The 24,714-nt window shown below is 41.5% G+C and overlaps 1 protein-coding gene across 1 annotated transcript; it reads left to right on the top strand.

Annotated features, from left to right (window-relative positions):
* The first annotated feature begins 8,290 nt into the window (after window positions 1-8,290).
* LOC123742368 (zinc finger protein 708-like) lies at window positions 8,291-22,907 on the top strand. Its single transcript, XM_045716274.1, has 2 exons — window positions 8,291-8,629; window positions 20,986-22,907. The coding sequence occupies exons 1-2, from the start codon at window positions 8,413-8,415 to the stop codon at window positions 22,905-22,907; spliced, it is 2,139 nt and encodes a 712-aa protein (XP_045572230.1). The 5' UTR covers window positions 8,291-8,412.
* The last annotated feature ends 1,807 nt before the right edge of the window (window positions 22,908-24,714 follow it).

The following is a 24,714-nucleotide window of genomic DNA, read 5'->3' as shown; positions in this document are numbered from 1 at the left end:
CCTGCCAAGGCAGCAGCTACTCTTCCTGGGGTTTATTATGGATCCCCATTAGTTCCTGCCAAGGCAGCAGCTACTCTTCCTGGGGTTTATTATGGATCCCCATTAGTTCCTGCCAAGGCAGCAGCTACTCTTTCTGAGGTTTATTATGGATCCCCATTAGTTCCTGTCAAAGCAGCAGCTACTCTTCCTGGGGTTTATTATGGATCCCCATTAGTTCCTGCCAAGGCAGCAGCTACTCTTCCTGGGGTTTATTATGGATCCTCATTAGTTCCTGCCAAGGCAGCAGCTACTCTTCCTGGGGTTTATTATGGATCCTCATTAGTTCCTGCCAAGGCAGCAGCTACTCTTCCTGGGGTTTATTATGGATCCTCATTAGTTCCTGCCAAGGCAGCAGCTACTCTTCCTGGGGTTTATTATGGATCCCCATTAGTTCCTGCCAAGGCAGCAGCTACTCTTCCTGGGGTCCAGAAAAATTAAGGCAGTTTTACATTCTAAAAACATTCAGAACAGATTCGGTGTTGTTTAGAATGCTGTACGGTGTTGTTTAGAATGCTGTACGGTGTTGTTTAGAATGCTGTACGGTGTTGTTTAGAATGCTGTACGGTGTTGTTTAGAATGCTGTACGGTGTTGTTTAGAATGCTGTACGGTGTTGTTTAGAATGCTGTACGGTGCTGTTTAGAATGCTGTACGGTGCTGTTTAGAATGCTGTACGGTGCTGTTTAGAATGCTGTACGGTGCTGTTTAGAATGCTGTACGGTGCTGTTTAGAATGCTGTACGGTGTTGTTTAGAATGCTGTACGGTGTTGTTTAGAATGCTGTACGGTGTTGTTTAGAATGCTGTACGGTGTTGTTTAGAATGCTGTACGGTGCTGTTTAGAATGCTGTACGGTGCTGTTTAGAATGCTGTACGGTGTTGTTTAGAATGCTGTACGGTGCTGTTTAGAATGCTGTACGGTGTTGTTTAGAATGCTGTACGGTGCTGTTTAGAATGCTGTACGGTGCTGTTTAGAATGCTGTACGGTGCTGTTTAGAATGCTGTACGGTGTTGTTTAGAATGCTGTACGGTGCTGTTTAGAATGCTGTACGGTGTTGTTTAGAATGCTGTACGGTGTTGTTTAGAATGCTGTACGGTGTTGTTTAGAATGCTGTACGGTGTTGTTTAGAATGCTGTACGGTGCTGTTTAGAATGCTGTACGGTGTCACTTATGCCCCATAAGATCATAGATTAATTTGCTTTAAAAAAATCATATAACCTACATCTTCTTTCTTGCCCAAGCTAATGGAAGAACACATTTCCACATTACGTAAAAGGTTTTCCTGGGCAAGAGACTATACTGTGATAGGCTGGCGACTTCTGAGGGGTAAGGCAGGATGTCCTGAGAGGGGCAAGAGAGGCAGACATGAAGGAGCCAGAGTTGTTTTTGGGGATGGATTACAGGTTGGGTTTGCAAGGTGGCTATCTGGCTGGTTTCTGGGGGGTTGATGTGGGTGCTGGCAGGGTTCTGTATGCCTAGGACAACAAAGTGGTAAACATAAATATTGGACAAGTAGGAAGTCACTTACTAGTTTTAAAGATATACAGTACCAGTTAAAAGTTTCACACCTACTCATTCAAGGATTTTTCCTTATTTTTACTATTTTATACATTGTACAATAATAGTAGAAGACATCAAAACTATGAAACAACACATATGGAATCATGTAGTAACCAAAAAAAGTGTCAAACAAATCAAAATATATTTTATATTTGAGATTCTTTAAAGTAGCCACTCTTTGCCTTGATGACAGCTTTGCACACTCTTGGCATTCTCTCAACCAGCTTCATGAGGTAGTCACCTGAATGCATTTCAATGAACAGGTGTGCTTTGTTAAAAGTTCATTTATGGAACTTCTTTCCTTTTATTATACACCAGCCCGAGAGGCTCCTATTTACATTGGCAGGCATAGGAGGAACCTTTTAATTATACACCAGCCTGCGATTGTGTTAATAAGATGAAAATATATTTATATATCTATCAGCCAGCTAAGATACAGCTTGCTATATTAGCTCACTTGCCCCAGAGAAAATAGCTAAGCAGTTAGTAAAAATAGTAGCTGTACTTGCTATAACATGTAACATTAGCTAGTTAGACGATTAAAAACATTAGCTAACTAGCTAAACAGCCAGCAAAGATGCAGCTAGCCAGCTAAGATGTATAGCTTGCTATTTTAGCTCATTGTTCCAGAGAAAATAGCTAGCTAAGCAGTTAGTAAAAGTAGTAGCTGTACGTGCTGCATTATGTAGTTAGATAAAAGCATTAGCTAAATAGCCAGCCAATCTACAGCTAGCTAGCAAGCAAGCTAAGGTAGCTCTTTTGAAAAGATAACTAACCAGCAAAGTAGTTAATCTCATTTAGAGGTGCCTTTAGAAAGTACTCCCATGTAACGCAGCAGTTTAAGGCACTGCATCTCAGTGCTAGAGGCGTCACTACAGACCCTGGTTTGATTCCAGGCTGTATCACAACTTGCCGTGATCGGAGTCCCATAGGGTGGTACACAATTGGCCCAGCGTCGTCCAGGTTAGGGTTTAGCCAGGGTAGGCCGTCATTGTAAATAAAATATAAAAAGTATTCATACCCCTTGACTTATTCCACATTTTGTTGTGTTACAGCCTGAATTCAAAATGGATCAAATAGATTCTAGAAAACTTTTGAAAAATGAAATACAGAAATATCTAATTTACATAAGTATTCACACCCTTGAGTCAATACTTTGTAGAAGCACCTTTCACAGCGATTAGAGCTGTGAGTCTTTTGGGGTAAGTCTCTAAGAGCTTTCCACACCTGGATTGTGCAACATTTGCCCATTATTATTTTCAAAATTCTTCAAGTTGGTTGTTGATCATTGCCAGACAAACATCTACTTCAAGTAGATTTAAGTCAAAACTCGTAACTCAGCCACTCAGGAAATGTCTATCTTCTTGGTAAGCAACGCCAGTGTAGATTTGTCCTTGTGTTTTAGGTTATTGTCCTGCTGAAATGTGAATTCATCTCCCAGTGTCTGGTGGAAAGCAGACTGAACCAGGTTTTCCTCTAGGATTTTGCCTGTGCTTAGCGCCATTCCATACATTTTTTTTATCCTGAAAAACTCCCAGTCCTTAATGACTTCAAGCATACCCATAACATAATGCAGCCACCACTATGCTTAAAAAATGAAGAGTGGGACTCAGTAATGTGTTGTATTGGATTTGACCCAAACATAACACTTTGTATTCAAGACAAAAAGTTAATTGCATTGCCAGAGTATTACTTTAGTGCCTTGTTGCAAACAGGATGCATGTTTTGGAATATTTGTATTCTGTACAGTCTTCTTTCTTTTCACTCTGTCATTTAGGTTAGTATTGTGGAGTAACTACAATGTTGTTGATCCATCCTCAGTTTTCTCGTATCACAGCCATTAAACTCTGCAACTGTTTTAAAGTCACCATTGGTCTCATGGTGAAATTCCTGAGCGGTTTCTTTCCTCTCCGGCAACTGAGGAAGGACGCCTGTATCTTTGTAGTGACTGGGTGTATTGATACACCATCCAAAGTGTAATTAATAACTTCACCATGCTCAAAGGGATATTCAATGTGTGCTTGTTTTATTTATACCCATCTACCAATAGGTGCCCTTCTTTGCGGAGGCTTTGGAAAACCTCCCTGGTCTTTGTGGTTGAATCTGTGTTTGAAATTCACTGCTCGACTGAGGGACCTTACAGATAATTATATGTGTGGGGGTACAGAGATGAGGTAATCATTAAACATTCATGTTTAACACTATTTTTGCACACAGTGAGTCCACGCAACTTATTATTTGACTTGCTAAGCACATGTGTTCTCCTGAACTTATTTAGGCTTGCCTTAAATTTAAGGATATGCCCCTTTTTTTCAATTTTTCGTCTAAAATGTCATACCCAAATCTAACTGCCTGTAGCTCAGGCCCTGAAGCAAGAATATGCATATTCTTGGTACCATTTGAAAGGAAGCACTTTGAAGTTTGTGGAAATGTGAAAGGAATGTAGTAGAATATAACACAATAGATCTGGTAAAGATAAATCAAAGAAAAAAAACAACTGTTCTTTTGTATTTTTTATACCGTCATCTTTGAAATGCAAGAGAAAGGCCATGATGTATTATTCCAGCCCAGGTGCAATTTAGATTTTGGCCACTAGATGGCATCAGTGTATGTGCAAAGTTTTAGACTGATCCAATGAACCATTGCATTTCTGTTCAAAGTTTTGTATCAAGACTGCCCAAATGTGCCTAATTTGTTTATTAATAACTTTTCATGTTCAAAATTGTGCACTCTCCTCAAACAATAGCATGGTATTCTTTCACTGTAACAGCTACTGTAAATTGGACAGTGCAGTTAGATGAACAAGAATTTAATCTTTCTGCCCATATCAGATATGTCTATGTCCTGGGAAATGTTCTTGTTACTTACAACCTCATGCTAATCTCATTAGCCTACGTTAGCTCAATCATCCCGTGGACGGGACACCAATCCCGAATAGGTTTTTAACAAAAGGGGTTGAATACTTATTGACTCAAGACATTTCACCTTTTCGTTTTTTATTCATTTGTAAAAACATAACCCATAATGTTGAAGTAGAATTATTGTGTGTAGCCCAGTGACACAATCTAAATTTAATAAATTCTAAATTCAGGCTGTAACACAACAAAATGTGAAAAAGTCAAGGGGAGTGAATACTTTATGAAGGCGCTGTATGTCAGCCAGTATAATTTGGAAATAGTCTTGCCATTTTAGTGTTTTATATATTAGCCAGTATAATAAAGACATTTTATTGCCATTTTGTGTAGTTTTTTTTTGTTGCTTTCCTTTGTGATGTGCTAACGTTAGCTAGCTCTGATGGTCACTACCAAAGATTTGTATAACTAACCGAAGATAGACCACATCCTGTCATTTCCAATGAATGAACCATAGTGGGCAGAACAAGCAAGGAGGTGGGGAGAGCTATTTTAATTTGATTGGCTGATGAGGAAGAATGAACGGAGTTGCTTAAACAGTCTCCTCCCAGGCACCATACAAGTCACTTGTGCAACTCAATAGGTTCTTATTGGACAATTTACCTGTATGAAATATAATTATAGTATTCCCCAAAATGTCTTCAAATGTTCATAGTTATGTATACTGAACAAAAATATAAACGCAACATGCATCAACTTCAAAGATTTTACTGAGTTACAGTTCATATAAGAAAATTAGTCAATTGAAATCAATTCATTAGGCCCTAATCTATGGATTTCACATGACTGGGCAGGGGCGCTGCCTTGGGTGGGCCTGGGAGGGCATATGCCCACACACTGGGGAGCCAGGCCCAGCCAATCAGAATGAGGTTTTCCCCACAAAAGGGCTTTATTACAGACAGAGATACTCCTCCGTTTCATCAGCTGTCCAGGTGGCTGGTCTCAGACGATCCCGCAGGTGAAGAAGCCGGATGTGGAGGTCCTGGGCTGGCGTGGTTACACGTGGTCTGCGGCTGTGAGGCCAGTTGGACGTACTGCCATCTTCTCTAAAATGATGTTGGGGCGGCTTATGGTAGAGAAATTAACATTAAATTCTCTGGCAACAGCTCTGGTGGACATTCCTGCAGTCGGCATGCTAATTGCACGCTCCCTCAAAACTTGACACATCTGTGGCATTGTCTTGTCTGACAAAACTGCACATTTTACAGTGGCCTTTTATTGGCCCCAGCACAAGGTGCACCTGTGTAATGATCATGCTGTTTAATCAGCTTCTTGCTATGCCACACCTGTCAGGTGGATGGATTATCTTGGCAAAGGAGAAATGCTCACTAATAGAGATGTAAATAAATTTGTTCACAAAATTGGAGAGAAAGAAGCTTTTTTGTGCGTATTTAACATTTCTATGATCTTTTTTATATCAGCTCATGAAACATGGGACAAACACTTTACATGTTGCATTTATATTTTTGTTCAGTATAGAATACACAACCTCATGAGTCAGGTGTACCAGATAGTATGGAGATGTTAAATGATTCACAGAATTGTGGTAAGATTGTGCCCAAAAAGCTGTCAGAATCATTGACTTTCTGAAGATGTTATGATCAATAATTGCAATATTTCACCTTTTTTTAAACTTGTAAAATGGATATGTACATGTGAATAGTCGTGGATGTGAGCTGATTAAAATGATGGTCCTTCATCTAGCTCTGACTTTTCTAGTGGCAAACATTTCCAAACTCTGTTATGCACATCATTTGTATATGCCTTAAACCTGTCCATTTCCACAGTCTGTTTTTCTCTCGTAAGAAGAAGCTAGTGTTTCTCCCTCATGGTTTTTTTTGAGTAACTTGGTTACGCGGCCAAAGATAAAAGAGTGACCAGTTTTTTTTGGGGGGGGGCTCCATCCTATCATTTTCCGTATCTTTCAAAGGCACAGCTGTGTGTAGATATGAAGAGAACAGAGGCTAGCAGCGAGCAATTCCTATCAGCAGAAAGGACTAAACACAACTGCCGTTATCACTTGTTTGTACGCTATGTTTCCACCAAGCTCTCTCACACACCTCTCTGAACTGCCACATACACTAAAGTGGTTGTATTTTCCTATAGAGGCTGAGACCCGACTCTTGTTTGTTAGGCTCTTGATTATTGCACCTGTTGTGCGATTGTTAACCAGCTTGTTTTGTCCAATCAATTGAATTTACCCACAGGTGGACTCCAATCAAGTTGTAGAAACATCTCAAGGATGATCAATGGAAACAGGATGCACCTGAGCTCAATTTGAAGTCTCATAGCAAAGAGTCTGAATACTTAAGTAAATAAGGTATTGCTGTTTTTTTTGTTTTTTTTTATCCATTTGCAAAAATGTCTAAAAAACATGTTTACGCTTGGTCATTATTGGGTATTGTGTGTTTTTTCATCAATTTTAGAATAAGGCTGTAACGTAACAAAATGTGGAAAAAGTTTAGGGGTTTGAATACTTTCCAAAGGCACTGTATGTATACATCTGGCACACCTAGATCACTTGATTGTGTTTTCTACATCACTATGAACATTTTAAAGATATTTTTAGCCATACTACAAAATTATATTTCATACAGGTATGATCATGTCAAATTATCTAATAAGACCCCATTAAGCAGTTTGGCAGCCATATTGGGTTAATGTGTGAATTCTATGATGGCCCTGTATCTACACATCTTTTTTAAACCGTTTTTCTAGTTGTGTGGGTGCAATCTGATGCCTCTTATCAGCCAAGTTACAATCCAAAATCATAGCTGCCCTATTATATGGTATTCTATGGCTAAGCTTTCAACAATGACACGATATTGGCGATTTTTAAAGGTGCAATGTTACTTTTTGGGCTACCTGAAATTCACACGTGAGTTGTAGAGCTGTCATTCTTATTTAACAGCCATTCTAAGAAGCGGTAGATCTGTTTTATGTGTGCTATTTCTAGAGCCATTTAGCATTTTAATAACACATTTCATGCAATTCTACCCATTCTGCCATGGGGCAGAATTTTTTTTTTGCAGTTTAAAAAATATTTTCTGCAATTCTACCCATTTTGCCATTGGGTGAAGAGAGATCTTTGTGGTTTTAAAGCAAATTTACTGCAATTCTATACATTTTGCCATGACTTATGCGATGTTAATGATATCTGAGTGAGAATGACTAACAAAATCAATGTGGGCCCCCTGGAGGTCAGGCCCCCTGGAGGTCAGGGCCCCCTGGAGGTCAGGCCCCCTGGAGGTCAGGGCCCCCTGGAGGTCAGGCCCCCTGGAGGTCAGGCCCCCTGGAGGTCAGCCCCCCTGGAGGTCAGGGCCCCCTTGGAGGTCAGGGGCCCTTGGGCACGTGCCCTGCATGTCCAGTCAGTATTCGGCCATGTTTACTACTAGTTTAGATAACTGGCTAGACTAACTACCAATTTAAAAAAAATTCACTGACATGGCTAATTGAGTGATTGTCAATGATGACAAAACAAGAAAAAAACTGATGCACAACCACATTTCGAATGTACACCTTGTGTATTCTACTACTCTAACAACAATACATTGAGACCCCGACTAAATTTCGATTGTGCTGAGTCGTGGGGCTACTGGGCAAAGTCCCGTTACAAGGCAGCAGGGCCCCCCTAGCGGCAGGCGACCGTTTATGCCTGGAGCCGGACCTGCTGCCTTTTTGCCAAAATGACCAAGAGGCACAGATTATTACTTTTTTAGTTGCGAAGAGGCACTCCTGCTCCTCCCTCCCCGATTTCGCCCGAAGATTCGCCAACCCGGAAGTGAATTTACCTTGGTCCTCGGAAGAAGACATTTGAGTGAGAAATAAGTATCGCAGAAACGTGATGGTTTGAAGCCGAAGGGCGTCTAAATTGTAGTATTATTATTCATTGTGTTTTATCAAAATGTCCAAACTACAGCTGTTGAATGTGTTTATCACCGAGCGGCTAATATCTGCGGCTGTTGATATATTTGGTTCGTCGGAAAAGACGTTAGCAGAGTACCAGGAGCGGCTAACAACAGCGGCATTTGAGATATTTGTTGTGGTGGAAAAGACGATCGCAGAGTTTCAGGGAGAAAACGATCGTCTACGGGATCTTCTTCTGGGTCATTTTGGTGCAGGTTTGTTGCGATTTAAAAAAAAAAAAATCACGTTACTGATTTAACGTAAGGTTATTCAACATTTGATTACTGAATCACACTATTTATTGGCCAGCCTAATCTGTTCCACTGCCATCATGTTCCCACTAGGGTCTCGGTCTTTATCACCTAACGTTTTGGAACAAACATTTTAGTCATTTTAGCAGACGCTCTTATCCAGAGCGACTTACAGTAGTGAATGCATAGATTTCATTAAAAAAAATTCTTCCGTACTGGTCCCCCGTGGGAAGCGAACCCACAACCCTGGCGTTGCAAACACCATGCTCTACCAACTGAGCCACACGGGACCCATGCCTCTGTGAGATGAAGAATAAGGAATCAGCTCGGCTCTATTCCTTACATTTTTATCTGCACTGTTCGATAACTTTTGGCAAATGAACGAGGTCCAGGTATCAAGTATTAGAATGTGGGATATTTAGCCAATATTTTGTCGTTACATGTCGATAATGATAAAGAGCCTATGATGATAATATAAGATTTCACCCAAATAAGTTACATCGCGCTTTATTAATTGCCGTACAGAACCGTGCACGTCAGTGGTCACAAACCTTTTCTGAGTCGAGAACACTTCGACTTTTTTTCTTTCTTTCTATTAAAACATGAATAAAAATAAAAACGTAAACCTGTGCAACATTAACCAATTAAAAACTGTTATGTAGCAATGAGGTTTGTGCAGTAGGTTATAGGTCCAAAATATTATCACTGCATATTGGCTATAATTGAATTACCCTGCTAATGTTGTTCTTCTCAGACCATTTTGAAATTATATATATATATAAACTAATGGATCATTTGTTTTATTACTTGTGATGCACAGCTAAATGAGCATAATCATTTGCTTCTTTTTTTACTGGACTGATGGCCTGCATCTGATGATCAGTCTGAGGGAGTGAGCAGCGGTGAGACTGCCTCATTGTCCCCTATTCTGAGTGGAGGGACGGTCAGTCTTTCAGCTGATGAAGTCGCACTGCGTTATTTCTGCCTTTACACACCAATTCATGTTGTTACTCCTATGACCAGAGAGAAAGCAAAACTGATTCCTTGATATTAAAAAAAGACATGCTACTAATAATAATAACGGCAGTTTATGGGAACAGTTTGCTGTAGTCATTCATTACAGCTGCAGTGCTGGTTGTAGTGTGAGTGGAAGTAGGGAAAAGGTGCATTTTATGGCTTATAAAGGTGTTGAACAAAGTGTTGACAGTGCTGAATACGGCTGCTGCTGCTGAATCCGGGCTGCTGAATCAAGTGTATCTACTGCCAACAGCGCGAAAAACAAATAACAAAATCAGAACGCAAGGCTTTATCGTTACAGAAATGTTTGGTGGTCGACCAGCCGATCGCGGTGACCGCTGGTGTACGTGAACAGAACCCGTTGGACGTGTCTCAATCCGCTGAATCGGCACTAGAGTGGTATTTGTGAGACAAGGATGGATCTTTCTAGCGCAGTGGTTCCCAAACTTTTTATAGTCCCGGTCCCCTTCAAACATTCAACCACCAACAGCGTACCCCCTCTAGCACCAGGGTCAGAGCGCTCTCAGATGTGTTTTTTTTGCCATCATTGTAAGTCTGCCACAGACACACTATACGATACAGTTATTAAACATAAGAATGAGTGTGATTTTTTTTTGTTGTCACAACCCGGCTCGTGGGAAGTGACAAAGAGCTCTTATAGGACCAGGGCACATATAATAATAATAATAATAATAATAATAATCAATAATTTTGCTCTTTATTTAACCATCTTACATATAAAACCTTATTTGTTAATTGAAAATTGTGAATAACTCACCACAGGTTAATGAGAAGGGTGTGCTTGAAAGGATGCACATAACTCTGCAATGTTGGGTTGTATTGGAGAGAGTCTCAGTCTTAAATCATTTTCCACACAGTCAGTGCCTGTATTTAGTTTTCATGCTAATGAGGGCCGAGAATTCACTCTCACATAGGTACCTGGTTGCAAAGAGCATCAGCGTCTTAACAGCGCGATTTGCCAAGGCCGGATACTCTGAGCGCAGCCCAATCCAGAAATCTGTCAGTGGCTTCTGATTAAATTCAATTTTCACAGAACCGCTTGCTGCAATTTCGATGAGGCTCTCTTGTTCAGATATCGGTAAGTGGACTAGAGCCAGGGCATGAAACGGATAACGAATCCAGTTGTTTGTCATCCGTTTCGGGAAAGTACCTCCGTAATTGTGGACCGAGCTCAGTCAGGTGCTTCGCTATATCACATTTGACATTGTCCGTAAGCTTGTTCATTTGCTCACAAAAAAATCATACAATGATAGAAAGACCTGTGTGTTGTCCTTGTTAATGCAGACAGAAAAGAGCTCCAACTTTTTAATCATAGCCGCAATCCTAGATTCAGATCATTCAGGTGAGAAAAAACATCACCCAGATAGGCCAGTCATGTGGGAAACTCATCTGACCGCTTGCACGATGACAAGTGAAAAATTATGGTCAGTAACGCATCTCTCAATTAAAAAAAAAAAACGTGTCAAAATTTTACCCCTTGTATGTTGTAAAAGCGTTACATTGTCGCTGCCCATATCAGTTCATAGTACAGAAAATACACGAGAGTTCAGGGGCCTTGCTTTAACAAAGTTAACCATTTTCAGTGTCCAAAAAGTCTTTCAAGCTGTCAGGCATTCCCTTGGCAGCAGGAGCCTCTCGGTGGATGCTGCAGTGGACCCCAAGTGGCGTCGGGAGAAACTGCTTGCACGCTTTGTTACCACTCCACTATGTCTCCCTGTCATGGCTTTTGCGCCATCAGTACAGATACCAACACATCTTGACCACCAAAGTCCATTTGATGTCACAAAGCTGTCCAGTACTTTAAAAATATCCTCATGTTGTCCTGGTTTGCAGAAGAGGATATCTTCCTTAATTGACCCCCCCCATAAACGTAACAGACATATCCCAGGAGCTGTGCCAGGCCCGCCACATCTGTTGACTCATCCAGCTGTAACGCATAGAATTCACTGGCTTGTATGCAAAGCAGTAATTGTTTCAAAACTTCTCCTGCCATGTCACTGATGCGTCGTGAAACAGTGTTGTTTGATAAAGACATTGTCTGTGTACAGTTTGTTTGTTGTTGTTGACCTTTTCTCCCAGCCTTGTCCCAGTCATATCTGTGGCAGCAGGAAGAATTAAGTCCTCCACAATAATATGGGGCTTGCCTGTCCTCGCCACTCGGTAGCTCACCATATAAGACGCTTCTAGTCTCTTCTTATTCATGGTATCTGTTGCTTTTATACATGTCTTAATTCTCACTCAAAAAACCTCCGTGGCTTATTTTCCAAACTGGCATGTTTTGTTTCTGAATGTCTGCGCAAGAGTGAAGGTTTCTTTGAGTTGTGAGATAGTACTTTATCACATATAACACACTGTGGCTGAGGAAAGGCACTACTCCCAATATATTTGAACCCCAAGTCAATGTAGTTCTCATCATATTTGCGCCTCTTCGATGGTCCAACGTCCCTGTCTGTTGTTCGGTGCTTCCCTGGGTAAGGGGGGCAGTAGCTCTTCAGCTGCATCAGATTCACAACTGTCAGTGTCCATGCTAGCTGGGCTAACAACAAATGTAGAATTACTGATGCTACAGTTGGATGTGCTCGTGGAAGCAGAACAACTTGTGTTGTTGGCAGGTGTAGTACTGCTGGTAGTAGCAGGTGTAGTACTGCTGGTAGTAGTAGGTGTAGTACTGCTGGTAGTAGCAGGTGTAGTACTGCTGGTAGCAGCAGGTGTAGTGCTGCTGGTAGCAGCGGGTGTAGTGCTGCTGGTAGCAGCGGGTGTAGTGCTGCTGGTAGCAGCGGGTGTAGTGCTGCTGGTAGCAGCGGGTGTAGTGCTGCTGGTAGTAGCAGGTGCAGTGCTGCTGGTAGTAGCAGGTGTAGTACTGCTGGTAGTAGCAGGTGTAGTACTGCTGGTAGTACTGCTGGTAGTAGCAGGTGTAGTGCTGCTGGTAGTAGCAGGTGTAGTGCTGCTGGTAGTGGCAGGTGTAGTGCTGCTGGTAGTAGCAGGTGTAGTACTGCTGGTAGTAGCAGGTGTAGTGCTGCTGGTAGTAGCAGGTGTAGTGCTGCTGGTAGTAGCAGGTGTAGTACTGCTGGTAGTAGTAGGTGTAGTGCTGCTGGTAGTAGCAGGTGTAGTACTGCTGGTAGTAGCAGGTGTAGTACTGCTGGTAGTAGCAGGTGTAGTGCTGCTGGTAGTAGCAGGTGTAGTACTGCTGGTAGTAGCAGGTGTAGTGCTGCTGGTAGTAGCAGGTGTAGTGCTGCTGGTAGTAGCAGGTGTAGTGCTGCTGGTAGTAGCAGGTGTAGTGCTGCTGGTAGTAGCAGGTGTAGTACTGCTGGTAGTAGCAGGTGTAGTACTGCTGGTAGTAGCAGGTGTAGTACTGCTGGTAGTAGCAGGTGTAGTACTGCTGGTAGTAGCAGGTGTAGTACTAGTAGCAGTACTACCAGTAGAGCTGGTATGTGTCTCTATAGATGCGGGCCTTACTTTTTTTTAACCACTTATCCATTTTCGAGCAAACGGAATGAGCAGCAGCTACATTAGTGGAATTCCCGTGAGAGAGTAACGGTTAATGTGATTGGATGTTCATTATTTGACTGGGCTACCTGTGTTTGGCATTGTGTTGTTATTTCGCTGAACACCAGATGGTTACATTTTTGGCAGTGAAACGAGGCTACTCAGGCGAGGGGAAAAAAAAATCACCCAAATGTACAGCCCTGTTGGAAAATATAAATGGACTGTTTAAAAATGTGAATAAAAAATGTAAAAAATAAACATTTGATTAAAAAAAAAATCACATTTTTATTTGGCGTACCCCAGAATACCCAGAATACCCCAGCGGTTTCCTAATGAAAACGTTGGTAAAGTTCCCCATTCTGATGAGGAAGTGGCCCAATTCTGAAAAGTTTAGACTAGGGATGAGACAATTTTATAATTTGTCTTCATGTTTTAACTGCCTTTTTTTTTTAAGGTAAAAAATGTATAAAACACGAAATGAGGAGAATTTACAATTCAGATGTGGTTCTGCGTATGACCACTAGGGGGCAATGCAGTTCAATCTACCGCAGTCCTGGTTAACGTATGACCACTAGGGGGCAATGCAGGTCAATCTACCGCAGTCCTGGTTAACGACCTACCGGTTGTCAGTAGTTACAAAGTCAAAAAGCCTATTTCTAAAATGTATCTTCTTTAAAATCTGATTTTAAACCGAATCACACTGATAACATTATGCCTAAATTAAGGCCAAAAATATCATTTTTATTTTCATGAAATAGCTATTTTGACTGTGGCTGTGGTAACTAGTGGAAATCCTACCAGATGGCGCCCACTTAATTACTGTCCCCCACCCACTCAACGATGCTGTTTTAGGTTCTCTGTTATGTGCCTCTCCTCCATGTCAGTACGTACTTCATGTCCCACTTCTTATCAATGTAATGGCTCGATGCAGTGATGTTTGACATGAGTGTTTATAGACGTCCAACAATCTGTTGTTAACGCCACGTTATGGTGTTTGAGAGCTCGCGCTTTGTGACTTGCACTTGCAGAGGAATCATTGTACAATTTCTCCATCGGGGCTGTCTTGGTATTTCGACATAGGATCTTGTAGTCTGGTTCTAGGTATACCGTTAGGGTATTGAAGCCTACCATCCTTCAGACAAACATGCATCACAACTTTGTTCATTTGCACAATTTCTCTCATTCAGCGTTGCTTGTAAATGTCCACACTCACTGAAAATGCCATTCAGTAGCTACTAGCTATGCTTGTATAATTTTGAGCCTGATTTGCAATTAGTTTATATTCGTTTTCGCTTGTTAGCATTCTGCTAACAGCATCTGTGATTTCGCTATTAGTTTGTGCTAATTTTGTTAGCATTCTGGTAATGGATGCCAAATGTTCTTTTCCTGTGATTTTAGAGTCCCCGTGCTATGCCGGTAATATCCTGGAATGACGATATGAAGATCTGGATACCGCCCAAGTCTAGTGAAACGGATTATTTATTATAGTTTTTACGGTGCAATTTTTTACAAGGAGTACATGATGTGCTCCTAAGTAGAAATGTGGAAGCACACAAATAAATCTAGGAGAATAATAAAAAAATATTTGAGTATTTTTAATAAGAAATTACAAAGTTCATGAATAAACGTTTTTGGGAGTGATCCATGCTCAATCAAGCACAATCATTAGGCGAGACAAAAATGTTCAGCTGCCCCTTTAAGGGACGGGCCGTTACCATAGTAACTTGGACACTTGATGTCTGTGAAGGAAAAATGCATCTCAGACTGCGATGTCTTCCTAGCAGCAGATAGTTTGAGTTTCCTGCAACTAACATTGAAAAACAACCCAATGTGAACAAAAGTGATGTAACTGGCAAAGAAACACGAGGACAGAGTCACACTTGCCTTGTCAATTCGACCAACTTCTACGTGGGCTTTGATTATTATTCTTTTTAAATTTACTGTTCCCAAATGCAATGTGTAATAACAAGCCAACGTGCCTGGTGAAATGGACATTCTTACCCGCCAATGACAAAATATACCCACATTTGGCGGGTGTTAATCTCCAATCCTGCCCCTGAGTAAAGGTAAGCATTTTCAGAATGGACATTTTTACAAGAATCGACTGATGGTGACTCAATGTTGTTGCTAGAAAATCCAGGCGACCAGTTATCAAAACTCAATTACGCCTCGATTATAACAGGCTGACTACACCGCGAGCGTTGGAAAAAATAAATGTAGAAATCTATATTATTCAATTATTGCACCCACACTGCTCACAAGCGCCAACCAGCGTCTGCAAGTCCTGCCTCTCCCATCTCCTCATTGGTTTATAGAAGCAGGTACCCACATGCCATCTCCTCATTGGTTAATAGAAGCAGGTTCCCAACGTGGGTGACTGAAAGACGAACGAGGTCGGTGGCGGTAATGCACCTAATTTATAAAAGTTGCCAATCGCAATATAAAATAAAAGGGAAGAAAAGGCCTGGAAGGAAGAGACATGACTAGAGACGATTCTGTTGACCGTTTTATGTGTGGATTAATTGGCGGAGTAGAGGACCTTGTGCATTTCAGGTAAAATAACAACTCAATGTTTATATCCTAGTACAAAATTAGCTAGCAACAGCAAGCTAGCTAAATAGGACAAATTAGCTAGCAAGTGCAAACAAGCTAGCTAAATTGCCATAAATGTTTAATGCTTTTTGACCTGTCCCCAAATTAATATAATTGATTCAGAGTTTGTTTTGATATTTTAACCTGCGTGTCGTGATCGTGTTTGGTGTAGAGGGGGACAAAATACATTTATGCACGCCGGTTTGGGTTCGGTGTGTGAGAGAACGAAGTTGAGCGTTCCTCAGTCAACTAAAGTGGAGTTAGTAGGTAAAGATGGCCATGTCAACTAAAGTGGAGTTAGTAGGTAAAGATGGCCCTGTCCCTAAAGTGGAGTTAGTAGGTAAAGATGGCCCTGTCCCAAATTACATTTTTTCTTCATCCCCGATGTTTTCCTGATGCTTTCCTATATCCGATGCATTTCAGGCAGCCCAAACAATAATTCCAGGGGTGTATGAGTCAGGTGGGACATGTCCCCCCCACCCACCCCAAATGTTAGCAGGTAAAATAGCCCCCTCCCAATAAATAACAAACTCAGTTGGGGGAGTTAAAATAGTAGAAAAAAATAGGTGCAATTTTGAAAATGTTGGTTGTGCATCATCAGTTTCTCTTATGTCAGTTACTGACAGTCACTCAATTTATCCATGTCCGCTAACGATTTTCATATTGGTAAGTTAGTGTAACCAGCTATCTAAACTTGTAGATAGCTGGTGAATTACCGACGGGGGGGGCACCATTGATTTTTGTTGGTCTTTCTCACTCAGATATCATATTAAAAACTGCGAATAATTGCAGGAAATTAGCTGTTAAACAACAACAAAAATATACGCCCCATGGCAAAATGTATAGAATTGCAGGAAATTAACTCTAATACACCTTTCAACCCAACACATTTTTCCCCACTTTAGCATCCTGATTAACTTTTTGCTGACTTTTCTTTTATATATGAAAAGTATTGCCGACAACAAGCCCTTTACTTTTATTTCCTCCAACTGACCCAGTCTTAATAACTCCATTTTTTTCCCTTCTTATTATATTTTACATCATCTGAGGTGTTCGTTGTGCCAGTCATTGGTTGAGACACAGCATACTCTTGAATACAGGGTGTCATTTCAATCATAGAAATGGAATTCATAGAATGGACCTATCCCTTCAAACTCTGCAATTTAGCTGCTTACACCATTGCCATTTTAACCTCCAATTACTATCAGTTTGATGGCCGGTCCACCCACCGTCGAATGTCAACTTGAATGGGGAATGTCCTGTTCTATTATCTATATTTCTATGGTTTCAATAGGTTTCCTACAGAAGATTGACAGTTTCATTTGTAACAATGGATATTCCCACTCAAGTCAACATTCTTTGATGTGTGGACCATCTAACCATCTTTGTGGTACCAAATGTCAGCCAAAACATGGCACCCACCCTGTATTCAAGAGCATGCTGTGTCACAACCAATGGCAGGAACAATACAAACACCTCAGACGATGTCAAATAGGTTCTAAGCTACAACATATACTGAATAAACGTGATGATTATTATTTTTAACGTTTTTAAAAAAAAATGATAACTGACGTAAAAAAGCATGAAAAAATGTCAATTTTTATTTAAAAAAATACGTTTTTTCAAATCTATCCTAAAACAGTTTGACAGCCCTGTTTTTTTGGAAACTTTTAAATTATATCAAATTCAGCTGTTTATCTTTTTTCAGTGATGAAGATATGGAATCGTCTTGCTAGGGTGGGGGGGGTGCAAAATGGGTCAACTTGGAGCACCTCGATCTCCTGAATATTTTGGTTTTCAGTTCCAAAAAGTCACTTTCTGTGCACTTCTAGTATAAAATACTATTCCATTAAATGTTGTGTTTTTTAAAAGTAGTCTGGCTCACCAACTTGACTCGCTCTGTCAAGATGTTTGCTTTCACAGCGCCTAAGGAATGGGACTTGACTGAGAGTCTATGGCACGAGCGGTGAAAACAGACGTTGATTTTAATTGGTGGATCTCTCTGTCTATCACATCTAGCATAACAATGAAAACCTCCCCCTTACATTGTGGGCTTCAAAGCACCAGATTTAAACAAGGAAGTGAATTTAGTTTTCACATTTAAGTTTTTTATGCCTGAACTCGTGGGCTTCCCAGAAATCGAGGGCTCGGTGCTGCCCCAAAAAATATGGTCAATGTGATACATTTTATTTTGATTAGTGGTTTCTGTCATTTAAAAAAAAAAGTCCCATATAATACTAGTGTAGCGGGCGCTCCCGCCTCATTTTAACCACACACCTCTTTCAAGTTCCACTTTTGTGGCACAGTGTTACCAGGCTCCATGCGAAAGCAATTCGAGCCTGGGGACGAGGTTAGTGTTAAAGGGATACTGTGAGATTCTGGCATTTTAAGCCTTTTTTGTTCTACTTACCCAGAGTCAGATGAACTCGTGGATACCATTTTTATGTCACTGCATGTAGTATGAAGGAATTTGGTGGTAGTTTTGCGAGCCAATGCTAACTAGCATTAGCGGAATGACTAGAATTCTACAGGTGACTGGAAGTCTAAAAATGCTACTTTACCTGTAGACTTTAAGCCATTGCGCTAACGCTAGTTGGTTAACGTTAGTATCCCTTTGATTAGCCTGAAGTAGTTAAAGGACATGTTCCACCTCTATTTTAAATATCTCCAGCAGCATACATATCATTATCTATTATGTGAAAATGGCGTGCTAATAAATTGTAGTTAAAAATATGTTTCTAGAATAAATTATACCCTATAATATCATCAATCAATCAATCAAATGTATTTATAAAGACCTTTTACATCAGCTGATGTCACAAAGTGCTGTACAGAAGAAACCCAGCCTAAAACCCCAAACAGCAAGCAATGCAGGTGTAGAAGCACGGTGGCTAGGAAAAACTCTCTAGAAAGGCCATAACCTAGAGAGGAACCAGGCTCTGAGGGGTGGCCAGTCCTCTTCTGGCTGTGCCGGGATGATGGTGGAGATTATAACAGAACATGACCAAGATGTTCAAATAATAATAATCACAGTGGTTGTAGAGGGTGCAACAGTTCAGCCGCAGGCAGAACAGTTGAAACTGGAGCAGCAGCACGACCAGGTGGACTGGGGACATCAAGGAGTCATCAGGCCAGGTAGTCTATGAGGCATGGCCCTAGGGCTCAGGTCCTCAGAGAGAGAGAGAGAAAATTAGAGGGAGCATACTTAAATTCACACAAGACACCAGATAAGACAGGAGAAATACTCCAGATATAAGACTGACCCTAGCCCCCCGACACAAACTATTGCCGCATTAATACTGGAGGCTGAGACAGGAGGGGTCGGGAGACACTGTGGCCCCGTCCGACTATACCCCCGGACAGGGCCAAACAGGCAGGACATAATCACACCCACTTTGCCAAGGCACAGCCCTCACACCACTAGAGGGATATCTTCAACCACCAACTTACCATCCTGAGACAAGGCTGAGTATAGCCCACAAAGATCTCCCCGACGGCACGAACCCAAGGGGGCCGCTAACCCGGACAGGAAGACCACGTCAGTGACTCAACCCACTCAAGTGACGCACCCCTCCTAGGGACGGCATAGAAGAGCACCAGTAAGCCAGTGACTCAGCCCGTGTAATAAAGGCAGAGAATCCCAGTGGAGAGAGTGGAACCGGCCAGGCAGAGACAGCAAAGGCAGTTCATCGCTCCAGTGCCTTTCCGTTCACCTTCACACTCCTGGGCCAGACTACACTCAATCATAGGACCTACTGAAGAGATGAGTCTTCAGTAAAGACTTAAAGGTTGAGACCGAGTCTGCGTCTCTCACATGGGTAGGCAGACCATTCCATAAAAATGGAGCTCTATAGGAGAAAGCCCTGCCTCCAGCTGTTTGCTTAGAAATTCTAGGGACAATTAGGAGGCCTGCATCTTGTGACCGTAGTGTACGTGTAGGTATATACGGCAGGACCAAATTGGAAAGATAGGTAGGAGCAAGCCCATGTAATGCTTTGTAGGTTAGCAGTAAAACCTTGAAATCAGCCCTTGCCTTAACAGGAAGCCAGTGTAGAGAGGCTAGCACTGGAGTAATATGATCACATTTTTGGTTCTACTCAAGATTCTAGCAGCCGTGTTTTGCACTAACTGAAGTCTATTTAGTGCTTTATCTGGGTAGCTGGAAAGTAGAGCATTGCAGTAGTCTAACCTAGAAGTGACAGAAGCATGGATGAATTTTTCTGCATTTTTGGACAGAAAGTTCCTGATTTTTGCAATGTTACAAAGATTTAAAAAAAGCTGTCCTTGAAATATTCTTGATATGTTCGTCAAAAGAGATCAGGGTCCAGAGTAACGCCTGAGGTCCTTCACAGTTTTATTTGAGATGACTGTACGACCATCAAGATTAATTGTCAGATTTAACAGAAGACCTCTTTGTTTCTTGGAACCTCGAACTAGCATCTCTGTTTTGTCCGAGTTTTAAAAGTAAAAAAATTTGCCGCCATCCACTTCCTTATGTCTGAAACACAGGCTTCCAGGGAGGGCAATTTTGGGGCTTCACCATGTTTCATCAAAATGTACAGCTGTGTGTCGTCCGCATAGCAGTGAAAGTTAACATTATGTTTCCGAATGACATCCCCAAGAGGTAAAATATATAGTGAAAACAATAGTGGTCCTAAAACGGAACCTTGAGGAACACCGAAATTTACGGTTGATTTGTCAGAAGACAAACCATCCACAGAGACAAAATGATATCTTTCCAATAGATAAGATCTAAACCAGTCCAGAAGTTGTCCGTGTAGACCAATTTGGGTTTCCAATCTCTCCAAAAGAATGTGGTGATCAATGGTATCAAAAGCAGCACTAAGGTCTAGGAGCACGAGGACAGATGCAGAACCTCGGTCTGACGCCATTAAAAGGTAATTTACCACCTTCACGAGTGCAGTCTCAGTGCTATGATGGGGTCCAAAACCAGACTGAAGCGTTTCGTATACATTGTTTGTCTTCAGGAAGGCAGTGAGTTGCTGTGCAACAGCTTTTTCTAAAAGTTTGAAAGTAAAAAACAAAAGATTTAAAAAAGAAAATCCTGCAACAAATTTGTAGGGGCTTTTTGTCTTATTCTCATTTATGCAAAGAATTATGCGATATCAGAATCCTCTTCTTGTCCTAACCTGGATATATTCAACCTAGAGATGAATGAATTATTTCTTCTCCTCTCTCTCCAGAGCCCCAGCAGCTAACTCTCCCTGAAGAGGAGGTGTCCCCTAAGCAGCAGCAGCAGCATTGTGAACAGGAGTGGAACCCCAGTCCAGGGCAGGAGGACCCAGAGCCCACACAGATTACAGAGGAACAGGAGGAACTCAGGACCAGTCAGGAGGAAGAGCAGCTTCAAAGACTTAGGTCTGCTACCACAGAGGTTGTACAATTGATATTTATTCCTCCCTGTGTGGAAAGTGACTGTGACCAGGACTGCAAGACGGACTCTCTACCCGGCAACACATCTGAACAGACCCAATCAGCATTGGATGACGAGGATTACAGAGTATCACAACTAACCAGTCACTTTCATCCCCTCTCTGCAGTAAATCCACACTGTTCTTCAGCTCTGAGTGAAATCATTGTAAGTATTGATGAAGACGAGAGTGAAGAACTACCGTCGGGGTCAAAGAAAAAACAAAGCTCTCAAGTCTGCACTAAGGCCAAGACAACCAGTGAGCTGAAAGCATCTTTAAAGTCTCACACAAGCAGGAGACCATACAAGTGTTATTTCTGTCATAAAAGCTTTATCTCATTAATCAGTCTTAAACTACACCATAAAGGTGCGAAAGAGAGACAACAGAAATTTCTTGCGTGCTGTAAATCCTTTCATAGCACAGCTTCTTTAAAATATCATCAGATAATTCACACAGGGAAGAAATCACTTAAGTGCCAAAAAGGTGGCAGATCAGTCAGATGCAAGTACTACTTCAACAAGCATATGAGGACTACTCACCCAGGTGCCAAGACATACAGCTGTCCTGTGTGCAGTAAAGGCTTTAGGAAACCATGCAGTCTAAAGGAACACCAGATGCTTCATGGTGAGAAACCCAATCAGTCTTCTGTGTCCAGTACAGACTTTAACACCTTACCCAATTATAAAGTACATCAGAGCACTCGCACAGGAGAGAAATCGTTTAACTGTCCTGTGTGCATTAAAAGCTTCGCTAGTGCAAGTCTTTTAAAAATACACCAGATATATCACACAGGGGAGAAATCACATAAGTGCAAAGAATGTGACAAATGCTTCTATCACAAGGGACATCTGGTCAGGCATATGATGACTCACACAGGGGAGAAACTTTATAAGTGCTCTGTATGTGAAAAAAGCTTTATATCATTCTCTGCTCTAAAAAAACACGGTGAAATCGAAGATGACCCTTGTCATCATGAAGTTTGTGGCAAAAGCGTCATGTGGAAGGGAAGCTTGACAGAACACTTGAGTATGCACACAGGGGAGAAATCATCTAAGCGCCTTGTATATGAAAAAGGCCTCACATCATCAAGTGTTCTTAAACGCCACCAGTTGGATCGCTGTGGAGGGAAACCAGAAGAGAATCAATCAGAGAAAGAGTCGTATCTCTGCAGCGACTGTGGCAAAAGCTTCCGAACCATCAGTTACCTGAGGGTGCATATGAAGACTCACAGAGAGAGAGAGCTGCATAAATGTCCTGTATGTGGAAAGTGTTTCACGTCATCGGCTTATTTCAAACTCCACCAGCGAATCCACACCGGAGAGAAACAGCATCAGTGCTTCACTCTGAGTGGACACCTGACGGAACACATGAGGACTCACACAGGGGAGAAATCATTTAAGTGTCCTGTATGCGGGAAAAGTTTTACATCTTCAAGTGTTCTAAAACGCCACCAGCAGAATCACTGTGGAAAGACTGCAAAAGAGAAGCAATCTGAGGAAACGTCGTATCTCTGCAGCGACTGTGGCAAAAGCTTCAGAACTATGAGTTACCTGAGGGTGCATATGAAGACTCACAGAGAGAGAGAGCTGCATAAATGTCCTGTATGTGGAAAAGGCTTCAGGTGGGCCTCTTCGCTAAAAAATCCATCAGAGAATTCACACAGGAGAGAAACCTTTTCTGTGCACGGTTTGTAGCAAAACCTTCACCTGGAAGGGAACCCTAATAGAACACATGAAGAATCACACAGGGGAGAAATCACATCAGTGCCACATCTGCAGCAAACGGTTTGTTTATAGCAGAAGCCTGTCTCGTCATATGATGTCTCACACAGGGGAGAAACCTTTTAAGTGTCCTGTATGTGGGATATGCTGTACAACATCAAGTCTTCTAAAATGCCACCAGCGAATTCACACCGGAGTGAAACCATATCTGTGTAACATTTGTAGCAAACAATTCACTTGGAAGGGAGGTCTGACACAACATATGAAAAGTCACACAGGTGAGAGACCTTATAAGTGCCCTGTGTGTGAAAAAGGCTTTATAACGTCTGGTGATCTGACACGCCACACACGAGTTCACACGGGAGAGAAACCATTTCGCTGCAATGATTGTAACAAATGCTTTAGTCAGATCAGTTCCCTTAAATCACACATGAAGAATATTCACTAGAGAGAGAGAGAGAGAGAGAGAGAACACGTAACAGTATAAAATGTGTCAGTCCCAAGGATGAAAGGTCCATTCTAATTGATACCGGTAAGGGCAAAACATATCATGGTTGAAAGGAATGACTGAACTTGTACTAGAACATTGTCTATAACCTACACTGAGTGTACAAAAAATTAAGAACACCTTCCTAATATTGAGTTTTCCCCCCTCAGAACAGCCTCAATTCATCAGAGCATGGACTCTACAAGGTGTCGAAAGTGTTCCACAGGGATGCTGGCCCATGTTGACTACAATGCTTCTCACAGTTGTCAAGATGTCCTATGGGTGGTGGGCCATTCTTTATACACACGGGAAACTGTTGAGTATGAAAAACCCAGCAGCGTTGCAGTTCTTGACACAAACCTACTACCATACCCCATTCAAAGGCACTTAAATATTTTGTCTTGCCCATTCACCCTCTTGAATGGCACGCATACACAATCCATGTCTCAATTGTCTCGAGGCTTAAAAATCCTTCTTGAATCGGGCTCCACCCCTTCATCTACACTGATTGAAGTGGATTTTGCAGATGCACCATGCAGAAATCGTTCTGCCATTTCCTGGTTGCATTTCCTGGTTGCATTTCCTGGTTGCAATTTCCTGGTTGCAAAAAGTCTTATGATTCACCTAATTTCAGTTTGTGACAAAGTATAGTGTAGAGAATCATTTAACCATCTAAACCACTGTGGAAATGTATTTTCCATAACCAAAAATATTAAATTTTACAGCTGTACGAAACTTAATGGAAAGCATAGAAATAGAACAGATCTACCGCTTCTTAGACTTGCTTTCAATGAGAATGACAGAGCTATAACTCACATTTCTATGTGCATTTGGTCACGTCTCCCCCCCCAAAAAAAAATGACATCAAGGGATCATAGCGTTCACCTGGTCCGTCTGTTGTGGAAAGAACGAGTGTTCCTAAACTTTTGTACATTCGTTGTATGTTTGTTATTTTTAAGAGAGCAGTATGTGAATTGGTAAGCATCAGGAGTCCTTGCTGATAAGAATGAAACAGGATATTTGAGCAATTTAGTTATTGTTAAAGGACAATGCTCATGGTTCACAAAAAATGTCTGCCTAAAATTATTACATCATTTTGAAGCAACTTTCTTTTTTTTTTCTTCCATGGCTATCAGAGTAAGACAGTAGGACCCGGTATTCATAAAGCCTCTCATGATGAATTTCCACCTGAGACTGACTCCATAGCAGTGTGGCTGTAGTGTTATTTTGTTTCCATCAAGGAGTGTGACACTAAAGTCTTGGGGCGAACAGAATCAACCACCTCTGTGTCAT

The sequence above is a fragment of the Salmo salar genome, chromosome ssa04 (assembly GCF_905237065.1).
Source record: "Salmo salar chromosome ssa04, Ssal_v3.1, whole genome shotgun sequence".
NCBI classification, from domain to species: domain Eukaryota; kingdom Metazoa; phylum Chordata; class Actinopteri; order Salmoniformes; family Salmonidae; genus Salmo; species Salmo salar.
Note: the sequence above shows the minus strand (reverse complement) of the source record. Positions and strands in the feature narration are given on the sequence as shown.

Excerpts from the sequence above, each read along its gene's own strand:
- LOC123742368 (XM_045716274.1), top strand. The coding sequence starts at position 8,413 with ATGTCCAAACTACAGCTGTTGAATGTGTTTATCACCGAGCGGCTAATA. Across the intron at positions 8,630-20,985 it reads TCTGGGTCATTTTGGTGCAG|AGCCCCAGCAGCTAACTCTC; the intron begins GTTTGTTGCGAT and ends CTCTCTCTCCAG.